This window comes from Trichomycterus rosablanca, chromosome 1 (assembly GCF_030014385.1).
Source record: "Trichomycterus rosablanca isolate fTriRos1 chromosome 1, fTriRos1.hap1, whole genome shotgun sequence".
NCBI lineage: Eukaryota > Metazoa > Chordata > Actinopteri > Siluriformes > Trichomycteridae > Trichomycterus > Trichomycterus rosablanca.
This window is the reverse complement of record NC_085988.1, coordinates 85406492-85420111: the sequence shown is the minus strand read 5'-3', so window position 1 is coordinate 85420111 and position 13620 is coordinate 85406492. Positions and strand designations below refer to the sequence as shown.

The following is a 13620-nucleotide window of genomic DNA, read 5'->3' as shown; positions in this document are numbered from 1 at the left end:
ACAAAGTTGAGAGCATGAAATTGTCCAGAATCTCTTGGTGTGCTGAAGCATTAAGAGTTCCTCTCACTGGAACTAAGGGGCCGAGCCCGACTCCTGAAAAACACCCCCACACCATCATCCCCCCTCCACCACACTTCACACTCGGCACAATACAGTCAGACAGGTACCGTTCTCCTGGCAACCGCCAAACCCAGACTCGGAGAAGCGTGATTCGTCACTCCGGAGAACACGTCTCCACTGCTCTAGAGTCCAGTGGCGGCGTGCTTTACACCATGCACTCGGTGATGTAAGGCTTGGATGCAGCTGCTCGGCCATGGAAACCCGTTCCATGAAGCTCTACACACTGTTCCTCAGCTGATCTGAAGGCCACATGAAGTTTGGAGGTCTGTAGTGATGGACTCTGCAGAAAGTTGGTGACCTCTGCGCACTATGTTCCTCAGCATCCGCTGACCCGCCCTGTCATTTTACGTGGTAACACTCGGTGGCTGAGTCGCTGTCATTCCCAAACGCTTCCACTTTGTTATACCAGCACTGACAGTCGACTGTGGAATATTTAGTAGTGAGGAAATTTCACCACTGGACTTGTTGCACAGGTGGCATCACGGTACCACGCTGGAATTCACTGAGCTCCTGAGAGCGACCCGTTCTTTCACTAATGTGTGTAGAAGCAGTCTGCATGTCCAGGTGCTCGGTTTTATACACCTGTGGTCATGGAAGTGATCGGAACACCTGAATTCAATCATTTGAATGGGTGAGTGAATACTTTTGGCAATATAGTGTGTATATATATATATATTATTATATAGTTGACCTTCCCCAAACTGTTGCAACAAAGTTTGAAGCATATGTTGGTTTATATAGTTGATTTTATACATCTGGTATCAGTGGGTGTGGCTGGAACACCTGAGCCCAAACATTAGGACGGGTGTCCACATACTTTTAACCATTTAGTGTAACTAGAAGCTTAAATAGATCTGGGTGTGACCGCTTGTGATGACGTATGCACTCAAACATCTCACTGAACATCTCAGGAGGTCCAAAAGTCCCAGTGATTGGCCCCCAGTACTCCCAGTATTCCCAGTACTAAATCAGTTACCATTATCTACATAACCAAAAGTTTGCAGAGGCCACTTATCAAGTGTATAAAATCAACCAATCAAAGCAGCACCTTAACCACTGCGCTACACTATAGAGCCAAAAGTATTTGGACGCCTGACCCAGAGCTTGTCGGACGTCCCGAGAGTGACCCTGAGTGTGATCTCTCAGCTAGACCGACAGCCTGTGTATGGGGATTTGTGCCCGTTCAGTCAAAGGGTGCTGGGTGCTGATCGGTCGGTGTTCCGGTTCATCCCAGAGCTGTTGAGTGGGGCTGAGCTCAGGGATCTGTGCAGGACACTGGAGCTTTTCTTCACGGCTTTACAGAAGAGGACCTTCCCTAAAGTGTTAAGGAAAGGAAATAATCTGCTTCCAACTTTGCAGCAACACTTTAGGGAAGGACATTTCCTGTTCCAGCATGAAGAAAAGCTCACTCTGAAGAAGACCTCAGCTCTGGGATGAATTGGAACACCGACTGAGGCTTTCTCGAGCAACATCAGCGCCCAGCCGTACACATGTTTTGACTAAACAGTGGTAGCTTAGTGGTTAAGGTATCTGGACGAGTAATCAGAAGGTTGCCAGTTCAAGCCCTACCACCGCCAAGTTCCCACTGTTGGGCCCCTGAGCAAGGCCCCTAAATTGGCACAAATTCAGTCATTATATAGATTGTATAGATGTATAGATTGAATGTATAGGCACTGGAGAAACAGTCGGGTGGAGTTATGCACTAGTGTGACATTGTTCTGCACTGTTCCTTTGTTTTCACACACACACACACACACACACACACACACACACACACACCAGAAGCATCAGCTGTAATGTGGGTGTGAGAACAAGCCGCATGCCGACGCGTCTATATTTACGCACAGTCCAGTTCCGTCCTGCAGATTCACGCGTGGGATTATCAGACTGACCTGCACGTCCACGAAGCAGAACCGCACCACACATCAGCGGAACCGAGGAACGGAACGGGTGCAGAACGGATGAGGAACCGAGCCCTGCTTACCTGGTAGGTATAGAACCGAGTCCCGTTGGGCGGGTGCATTTTTGGGGAGCTCGTCCCCGTGCTCATATCCGCAAAGATCATGGCGCAAAAAAAGTAATCCCGAGCGAGTGTTTAATCCGACAGTCGGGGTGGACAGGAGGGGGGCAGACAGTCACCATCACAGGAAGGACAGCGACCTTCTTTCTCCTCCTCTGCCGGTCCTCGCTGTGCGGATGCGGGTGCGGGTGCACGCGAAGCGCGCCGACCTCCCCATCGCACTCCCACCGCGACTCTAACTCCGAAAGTCCGGGAACGCGCTGCTGCACGAACCACAGCGTTGTGATGTAGGAACATCACCAGTGTTTCTCTCCTCACCCAGACCACGCCCATAATCTCTCCCATGCTGTGATTGGTCAGCATCCAAGCGTCTGTCCAATAATAATCAACTGAGCAGCATTTCATCCTGGTCAGGGTCGCGCCCATTCACTCACGTCTAGAGATAATTACAATATCAGATTTATTGGCTGCATGTTTTTGGAGAGTAGTTTTATTCAGGTAGATACTGGAAGAACATGCAAAACTTCGGACCGGACACAAGGATCGAACCCAAGTGTTTGTGGGATGCACCAACACCACCACGTGTGCAGCTACTATAATAATGATAATTATCATCATCATCATCATCATCATCAAATTCACTTTTGCTACCTGCTCTATCCTGGTCAAAGCTGCAGTGGGTCCAGTGCCACCCTGGACTGGGCACCAGTGATGGAACCGAATCAAACCAAATCAAACCGAATCAAACCAAATCAAACTGAACCAAATCAAACTGAACTGAATCAAACCTCACACACACACACACTCACACACACACACTCACACACACACGCACACACACACACACACACTCACACACACACACACACACACACACACACACACACACTTGCTCTTTAACACTCTGTGCTGTACGTGTTGAAGTGTGTGTTAGGTGGGTTAATGATCTGTACAGTTACGGCTACTCGACAGAACCCCGACGGTTCCACAGACACGGTTCCATTAGAACTAAAGGAACCGAAGGAAAGGTCAGTCTGTTTCCGTCCATTCATCCTCACCCAGCAAAACCAGTCACGGCTGGACACCAGAATCAGATTAGTACCGATCGACCGACCCGAGTCGCCGCAGCGGAGCTGAGAATAAAAACCCCCGCGGGTTCATATCCACTGGCGTGATTTATAAACACCAGCAGTGGACGAGAGTGGACGTCACCGGTCTGGGTGAAATAAAATCCTACCAACCGGCACTTTTCTCCCTTTTCTCCCAATTTAGGGCGTCGGCCGACCCCTTCTTATTGACGCGTACTTCAGTGGCTGGGATAAGTTCCCTGTGAGCTGGTGGAGCGTGGAGGTACGCCGCGGGGAGAGATTTTCGGGCTAATTTTAGCGAGGTGAGCGAGTCGCCCCTCTCTCAGGAGAACTGCAGATCACGCTGGTGTTGCAGTGATTAGCTTCACGCTGGATGCTACGTCTACAGGAACACAATGTAATAAAGAGGCAAAATTTAATAGCACACACACACACATTCTCATACAGGTCCGGTTCCACACCCTGGACAGGACGCCAATCCATCACAGGGCTACAGCCAATCATATCTGTGTAGACGCCCGACCGGCTGATAGTACCACTGAGATTCAAACCCAGAGCTTACGGGTGGTGAGCTAACATAACACACACAATACCACACGCCAACAATATAGAAACACACGTAAAGGAAATCGAAGGAAGGTTGTGTGTGTGTGTGTGTGTGTGTGTGTGTGTGCGTGTGTGTGTGTGTGTCCCTGCATATATTTCTGTGTATTAGTGGCTCCACATGAGATCAATAACTAAATCAAGTGTTTTATGCATTTGCAGTAGATCCACAGTAATGAGACGCTATCAGCCCACATAACTGGTGTTCTGCCAACGTCGACATGGCATCATATCTACACCAACATCCATAACAACATCTACAACATCCATAACAATATCTACACCAACATCTATAACAATATCTACAACATCCATAACAACATCTACACCAACATCCATAACAACATCTACACCAACATCCATAACAACATCTACACCAACATCCATAACAGTATCTACACCAACATCCATAACAGTATCTACACCAACATCCATAACAGTATCTACAACATCTACAACAACATCCATAACAATATCTACACCAACATCCATAACAATATCTACAACATCATAACAATATCTACAACAACATCCATAACAATATCTACACCAACATCCATAACAATATCTACAACATCTACACCAACATCCATAACAATATCTACACCAACATCCATAACAGTATCTACACCAACATCCATAACAATATCTACAACATCTACACCAACATCCATAACAATATCTACACCAACATCCATAACAATATCTACACCAACATCCATAACAATATCTACAACATCATAACAATATCTACAACAACATCCATAACAATATCTACAACAACATCCATAACAATATCTACACCAACATCCATAACAATATCTACAACATCTACAACAACATCCATAACAACATCTACAACAACATCCATAACAATATCTACATCTACAACAACATCCATAACAATACTGTATCTACACCAACATCCATAACAATATCTACAACATCCATAACAATATCTACACCAACATCCATAACAACATCTACACCAACATCCATAACAATATCTACAACAACATCCATAACAATATCTACACCAACATCCATAACAATATCTACAACAACATCCATAACAGTATCTACAACATCTACAACAACATCTATAACAATATCTACACCAACATCCATAACAATATCTACACCAACATCCATAACAGTATCTACACCAACATCCATAACAATATCTACACCAACATCCATAACAGTATCTACACCAACATCCATAACAATATCTACACCAACATCCATAACAGTATCTACAACATCTACAACAACATCCATAACAATATCTACACCAACATCCATAACAATATCTACAACATCCATAACAATATCTACAACAATATCTACACCAACATCCATAACAATATCTACAACAACATCCATAACAATATCTACAACAACATCCATAACAATATCTACACCAACATCCATAACAACATCTACAACAACATCCATAACAGTATCTACACCAACATCCATAACAATATCTACACCAACATCCATAACAGTATCTACAACATCTACAACAACATCCATAACAATATCTACACCAACATCCATAACAATATCTACAACATCCATAACAATATCTACAACAATATCTACACCAACATCCATAACAATATCTACAACAACATCCATAACAATATCTACAACAACATCCATAACAATATCTACACCAACATCCATAACAACATCTACAACAACATCCATAACAGTATCTACACCAACATCCATAACAATATCTACACCAACATCCATAACAGTATCTACAACATCTACAACAACATCCATAACAATATCTACACCAACATCCATAACAATATCTACAACATCCATAACAATATCTACAACAATATCTACACCAACATCCATAACAATATCTACAACAACATCCATAACAATATCTACAACAACATCCATAACAATATCTACACCAACATCCATAACAACATCTACAACAACATCCATAACAACATCTACAACAACATCCATAACAATATCTACACCAACATCCATAACAATATCTACAACATCTAGAGCAACATCCATAACAATATCTACAACATCATAAACAAGATCTACACCAACATCCATAACAACATCTACACCAACATCCATAACAGTATCTACACCAACATCCATAACAACATCTACACCAACATCTATAACAACATCTACACCGACATCCATAACAGTATCTACACCAACATCCATAACATCTACAACATCCATAACAACATCTACAACAGCATCCATAACAACATCTACAACATCCATAACAACATCTACAACATCTTAAACAAGATCCAAAACAACATCTACACCAACATCCATAACAACATCTATAACATCCATAACAACATCTACAACAGCATCCATAACAACATCTACAACATCCATAACAACATCTACAACATCTTAAACAAGATCCAAAACAACATCTACACCAACATCCATAACAACATCTATAACATCCATAACAACATCTACAACAACAACCATAACAACATCTACACCAACATCCATAACAACATCTACAACATCCATAACAACATCTACACCAACATCCATAACAGTATCTACACCAACATCCATAACAGTATCTACAACATCCATAACAACATCTACAACAACATCCATAACAACATCTACACCAACATCCATAACAACATCTACACCAACATCCATAACAGTATCTATAACATCCATAACAACATCTTAAACAAGATCCAAAACAATATCTACAACAAGATCCATAACAATATTTACATCCATAACAATATTTACAACATCCATAACAATATCTACATCATAAACAAGATCTACACCAACATCCATAACAACATCTACACCAACATCCATAACAATATCTACAACATCTAGAGCAACATCCATAACAATATCTACAACATCATAAACAAGATCTACACCAACATCCATAACAACATCTACACCAACATCCATAACAGTATCTACACCAACATCCATAACAACATCTACACCAACATCTATAACAACATCTACACCGACATCCATAACAGTATCTACACCAACATCCATAACATCTACAACATCCATAACAACATCTACAACAGCATCCATAACAACATCTACAACATCCATAACAACATCTACAACATCTTAAACAAGATCCAAAACAACATCTACACCAACATCCATAACAACATCTATAACATCCATAACAACATCTACACCAACATCCATAACAACATCTATAACATCCATAACAACATCTACAACAACAACCATAACAACATCTACACCAACATCCATAACAACATCTACAACATCCATAACAACATCTACACCAACATCCATAACAACATCTACACCAACATCCATAACAATATCTATAACATCCATAACAACATCTACAACAACATCCATAACAACATCTACACCAACATCCATAACAACATCTACACCAACATCCATAACAATATCTATAACATCCATAACAACATCTTAAACAAGATCCAAAACAATATCTACAACAAGATCCATAACAATATTTACATCCATAACAATACAGGTCCTTCTCAAAAAATTAGCATATTGTGATAAAGTTCATTATTTTCCATAATGTAATGATAAAAATTAAACTTTCATATATTTTAGATTCATTGCACACCAACTGAAATATTTCAGGTCTTTTATTGTTTTAATACTGATGATTTTGGCATACAGCTCATGAAAACCCAAAATTCCTATCTCAAAAAATTAGCATATCATGAAAAGGTTCTCTAAACGAGCTATTAACCTAATCATCTGAATCAACGAATTAACTCTAAACACCTGCAAAAGATTCCTGAGGCTTTTAAAAACACCCAGCCTGGTTCATTACTCAAAACTGCAATCATGGGTAAGACTGCCGACCTGACTGCTGTCCAGAAGGCCATCATTGACACCCTCAAGCAAGAGGGTAAGACACAGAAAGAAATTTCTGAACGAATAGGCTGTTCCCAAAGTGCTGTATCAAGGCACCTCAGTGGGAAGTCTGTGGGAAGGAAAAAGTGTGGCAGAAAACGCTGCACAACGAGAAGAGGTGACCGGACCCTGAGGAAGATTGTGGAGAAGGGCCGATTCCAGACCTTGGGGGACCTGCGGAAGCAGTGGACTGAGTCTGGAGTAGAAACATCCAGAGCCACCGTGCACAGGCGTGTGCAGGAAATGGGCTACAGGTGCCGCATTCCCCAGGTCAAGCCACTTTTGAACCAGAAACAGCAGCACTGGACTGTTGCTCAGTGGTCCAAAGTACTGTTTTCGGATGAAAGCAAATTTTGCATGTCATTCGGAAATCAAGGTGCCAGAGTCTGGAGGAAGACTGGGGAGAAGGAAATGCCAAAATGCCTGAAGTCCAGTGTCAAGTACCCACAGTCAGTGATGGTCTGGGGTGCCATGTCAGCTGCTGGTGTTGGTCCACTGTGTTTTATCAAGGGCAGGGTCAATGCAGCTAGCTATCAGGAGATTTTGGAGCACTTCATGCTTCCATCTGCTGAAAAGCTTTATGGAGATGAAGATTTCATTTTTCAGCACGACCTGGCACCTGCTCACAGTGCCAAAACCACTGTTGAATGGTTTACTGACCATGGTATTACTGTGCTCAATTGGCCTGCCAACTCTCCTGACCTGAACCCCATAGAGAATCTGTGGGATATTGTGAAGAGAAAGTTGAGAGACACAAGACCCAACACTCTGGATGAGCTTAAGGCCGCTATCGAAGCATCCTGGGCCTCCATAACACCTCAGCAGTGCCACAGGCTGATTGCCTCCATGCCACGCCGCATTGAAGCAGTCATTTCTGCAAAAGGATTCCCGACCAAGTATTGAGTGCATAACTGAACATAATTATTTGAAGGTTGACTTTTTTTGTATTAAAAACACTTTTCTTTTATTGGTCGGATGAAATATGCTAATTTTTTGAGATAGGAATTTTGGGTTTTCATGAGCTGTATGCCAAAATCATCAGTATTAAAACAATAAAAGACCTGAAATATTTCAGTTGGTGTGCAATGAATCTAAAATATATGAAAGTTTAATTTTTATCATTACATTATGGAAAATAATGAACTTTATCACAATATGCTAATTTTTTGAGAAGGACCTGTATTTACAACATCCATAACAATATCTACATCATAAACAAGATCTACACCAACATCCATAACAACATCTACACCAACATCCATAACAACATCTACACCAACATCCATAACAATATCTACATCATAAACAAGATCCAAAACATCATGAGCAATATCTATAACAACATCAAAAACAATATACACAACAACATATAAAACAACTTATAGAAAAACATCTAGAACAATCTCTACAACATCCAAAACAATTTCTACAACAATGTTCTAGAACATCTAGAGCAATATTTAGAACGTCATCTAGAGCAACATCTAGAGCATCATTTAGAGCAATATCTAGAGCAACATTTAGAACGTCATCTAGAGCAATATCTAGAACATCATACAGAACAATATCTAGAGCAAAATCTAGAATGTGAGCACTATATAGAATGTCATCCAGAGCAACATCTAGCGCAATATCAAGAACATCATCGAGAGCAATATATAGAACAACATCTAGAGCGATATCTAGAACAACATCTAGAACGATATCTAGAACAACATCTAGAACGTCATCTAGAACAATATCTAGAACATCCATCTAGAACATCCATCTAGAACATCCATCTAGAACAATATCTAGAACATCCATCTAGAACATCCATCTAGAGCGATATCTAGAGCGATATCTAGAACAACTTCCAAAAGCAATATCTAGAACCTCTAGAACAACATGTAAAACCACTTATAGAACAACTACTACAATATCTAGAACCATATCTGGAACAACATTCATAACAACATCTAAAACAACATCTAGAAGATCTAGAACAGTATCTAGAACATCTAGCAAATTCTAGAACAGCATCTGGAGTGGTATCTAGATCTAGGACATCAACATCACTTACCATCTGTAATATTTACATCCTGTACACACTATATGTCCAAATGTATGTTTCTTCTAATCATTATCCAGCATGCCTCTGTGCACAATGACTTTGCCTTTGAAAGATGAATCGGAATGTCGACTGCTGATCTTACAAATGCGCCTGTGGCTGAATGGGCACAAATTCCCACAGTCACTTCAAAATCATGTGGAAAGCCTCCCCCAAAAGAGTGTTTACAATAAGTCTGGATCCTGTCCAGATATGTACCTGTACAACCTGTGCCAAAAATATGTGGACACCTGACCATAAGCTTGTTGGACATTCCATTCCAAAATAAAGTCGCCTCCTCTCTTCTGAAAAGGACGTCCACAGGAGTGTATCTGTGAGAACTGGTGCCCACTGAGGCGTTTGTGAGGTCAGGGACTGGTGTTACACAGAGGCCTGGTTCATAATGGGAGTTCCTATTCATCTCAAGGGTGTTTATTGGGTGTGCAGTCAGCGCTTTGTGCCTTCACACCAAACCTTTTTGGCTCATCTGAGGCAGAACGTTTTGTTCTGAACCTTCCAGATCCTACACCATCAGTACCGAGCATCACCCAGCAGTTCCTGCCCAGTATAAACATGAAAGCTGGTGGTGAAGATCAAACAACATTCTGAGCCGAACACAAACGCCCAAATGAACAAACGTGGCTCTCTGAGTCTTTGCCCTGCCTGTGATCTGACTCATTCTTCTAGCGTCCGCCAGCTGAGCTCATGCCAGGAGAAGAATGAGAAGATTGAGAAGCTTCATGCCAGCAGCGTCTCCAGAGTACCACCGAGCCGCAGGAGGCCTTGGCATCAGGAGGATGAATCACAACAAAACTTCCAAACCTCACCAACACGGATCAGCATAAGACAGAAACATGGTGAGAGCTCCTCGGTTCTTCTGAGAATCTTCTACCATCCTGCCACCCTCAGATTTACGTAAACATCACATAAATGCCAACAAATTTGTATGTAAGAGCACGCCCAACAGGGGGCAGTGTTGCATGTACCAAACCCAATGTACATAACAACATTTAAAACAGCATCCAGAACAACACCTAGAACCATATCTCTAACAGATGTCTAGAACATCTAAAGCAATATCTAGAAAAACAGTATCTAAAACAATATCTGGAACCGTAACTAGAACATCTAGAACAATATCTAGACCAGTATCCAAAACATCTAAAGCATTATCTTAAACAGTATCTAAAGCAGTATCTATAATAACATCTAGAACATATTTTCAAACTTCTAGAACATTATTTAGAACATCTCTAACAGTATCTAGAACAGCTAGAACAATATCTAGACCAGTGTCCAGAACAACATCTAAAACAGTATCTAGAACAGTATCTAAAGCAATATCTATAACATCTAGAACAACTTTTTAAACTTCTAGAACAGTATCTAAAACAATATCTATAACAACATCTAGAACATTATCTAGAACAACATTTAAAGAAACACCTAGAACAGCATATCTAACAGTATCTAGAACAATATCTAGACCAGTATCCAGAACAACAACATCTAAAACAGTATCTAGAACATTATCTAGAATAGTCTCTCTAACAGTATTTAGAACATCTAAATCAATATATAGAACAACAGCATTTAAAACAATATCTAGAACTGTACCTAGAACATCTAGAACATTATCTGGAACAATAGCTAGACCAGGGTCCAGAACAACAACATCTAAAATAGTCTCTAAAACAGTATCTATAACAACATCTAGAACATGTACAAAAAGGTCCACAGTTATTAGCCAGTTAAAAAAGAAGCTACAACAGCACAACACATTCCAGCTGGACATTCCAGTCCTGCAGACCAGGGTTCAAACCTCGCCTCCTGGTTTCCGTTGGGTCTCCCCACACCCCATAAACTTGCAGTTAATGAACTGGCTGGTTCAAAATTTTTCTTGGTGTGGGTGTGTGATACCCTGTGATAGACTGGATCACCTTGTGCCCAGTGTTCCAGGGTTCCAAACTCTAAAAACTTGTGATCCACTTTATGTTTATGTTATAAATGGCCAAAGCCCTGCGATGGAAGCAGACCTGCTGCAACCCTGACCGGTTCATAAAAATCTGGTTTACGGACCAGATCCACTGTGGTGAAATCTAAAAACGGTAGCAGCAGAAAGAAAACACATGTTAGTTATGCCTCAGCTTCAGCTCATGAGCAGATTATTTTCCATTTTTAGCTCTGAGATGAACGGTGAGCTCTCTCTGGGTTCGGATGAAAGGTGGGTGAAGAATTCTGGAACTTTCTTCATGGTAAAAGTGAAGTAAAGTGGAGACAGGGTTATATAAAACAACCTGCTCTTAATCGTCATCATCAGTCTTCACTAGTGCACCAACAGATCGTCTCAGCATCCTCGCCATGTGTTTCCATGGTAGCGCATCCTGGCATCCTCGCTGCCGTTACTTTATTTTGAGGGTTGGAAGTCATCACTCTTGTTTCCAGCTCATAACTTTCTCATTAACGCCTTCAGAGCCACGAGAAACGCTTCAGCACTCGCTCGAGATCTGCTCTGACGTGGCTCGTTAGAGTATTTAATCGACTAAACTGGCAGAGGGAGGTTATAAGACTACACAAGGTGCGTAGAACGAAGCTTCAAGTTTTTTGTTTTTTGTTTAATTTTTTTTATAATTTTTACCCCTTTTTCTCCCCTTTTTAGCGCATCCAATTGTTCAATTAGCATCGTGCTTCCTCTCTGTCTATGCCGAACCCTGCCCTGACGGAGGTGATTGAAGCTAACCCGTATCCCCTTCGAAACACGAGCAGCAGCCAGATGCATCTTTGCCACCCACACATTGACGAGTTTGGTGCCACCTAGCGTTGCATGCGGAGAGACACACCCTAAGGGCACCCTCTCCCATCTCTGTGTAAGCGCCTCCAATCAGCCGGCAGAGAACGCAATCGCATTCTGACAGAGAGAGACCCACATCCGGTTCTTTGTCCCACCCCCCACATGAGCAACCGGCCAATCGTTGCTCATATAGCCACTCAGCTTCGAACCGGTAAAGCAAGGCTGGATTCGATACCACGCTTCTCAGAATCCAGCCCTGGTTGCAGCGCGTTTCTTTTTACCGCTGCGCCACCTGAGCGGCTAGCTTCAAGTTTTTTAGGTTTTATTTTGGAAAAGTAGAAGAAACACTGGACGCATGAACACCCTGGACATGGTGCCAATCCATGGTTTTGGCCATCCCTCAGCCTTAAATATAGCCAATCATGTCTGTGTAGACGCCCAGTCGGCCGATAGCATAATAAACCACTATAATAATAATAATAATAATAAAGCTCTATAGTATTTTTATTAGGATGAATATTTTGTTAAGGGTCGTGGGCTCAGTCATTAAAGGTACTGGACTGTTTTTCAGAAAGTCAAGGTTTTAAAACCCTCCATCACCAAGCTTACCTCAGTGTGGTCCTTATACAAAGTCCGTAAATGTTCGACATCTAGAACAATATCTAGAACAACAGCATGTAAAACAATAGCTAGAACAACAGCATGTAAAACAATAGCTAGAACAGTATCTAAAACAGTATCTAAAACAATATTTAGAACAGTATCTAGAACAACATCTAGAATAGTATCGCTAAAGGTATCTAGAACATCTAAAGTAATATCTAGAACAACAGCATCCAAAACAATAGCTAGAACACTATCTAGAACAACATCTAGAACATTATCTAGAACTATCTAAAACAATATCTAGACCAGTATCTAAAACAATATCTAGACCAGTATCTAGAACAACATC

General features: G+C 41.4%; 1 protein-coding gene across 5 annotated transcripts in view; it reads right to left on the bottom strand.

The window, feature by feature from the left end:
- Positions 1-13620, bottom strand: part of ppfia2 (PTPRF interacting protein alpha 2) — a 129504-nt gene that overhangs the window by 79702 nt on the left and 36182 nt on the right. For 2 of the 5 annotated variants that reach the window (XM_062997072.1, XM_062997080.1), the window contains exon 1: positions 2105-2185. The exons of the other annotated variants lie outside the window; for them this stretch is intronic. In XM_062997072.1, the coding sequence (XP_062853142.1) occupies positions 2105-2185 (81 nt within the window). Of the gene's footprint in view, positions 1-2104; positions 2186-13620 lie in introns of those variants that run through there. 5 annotated transcript variants of the gene reach the window in all.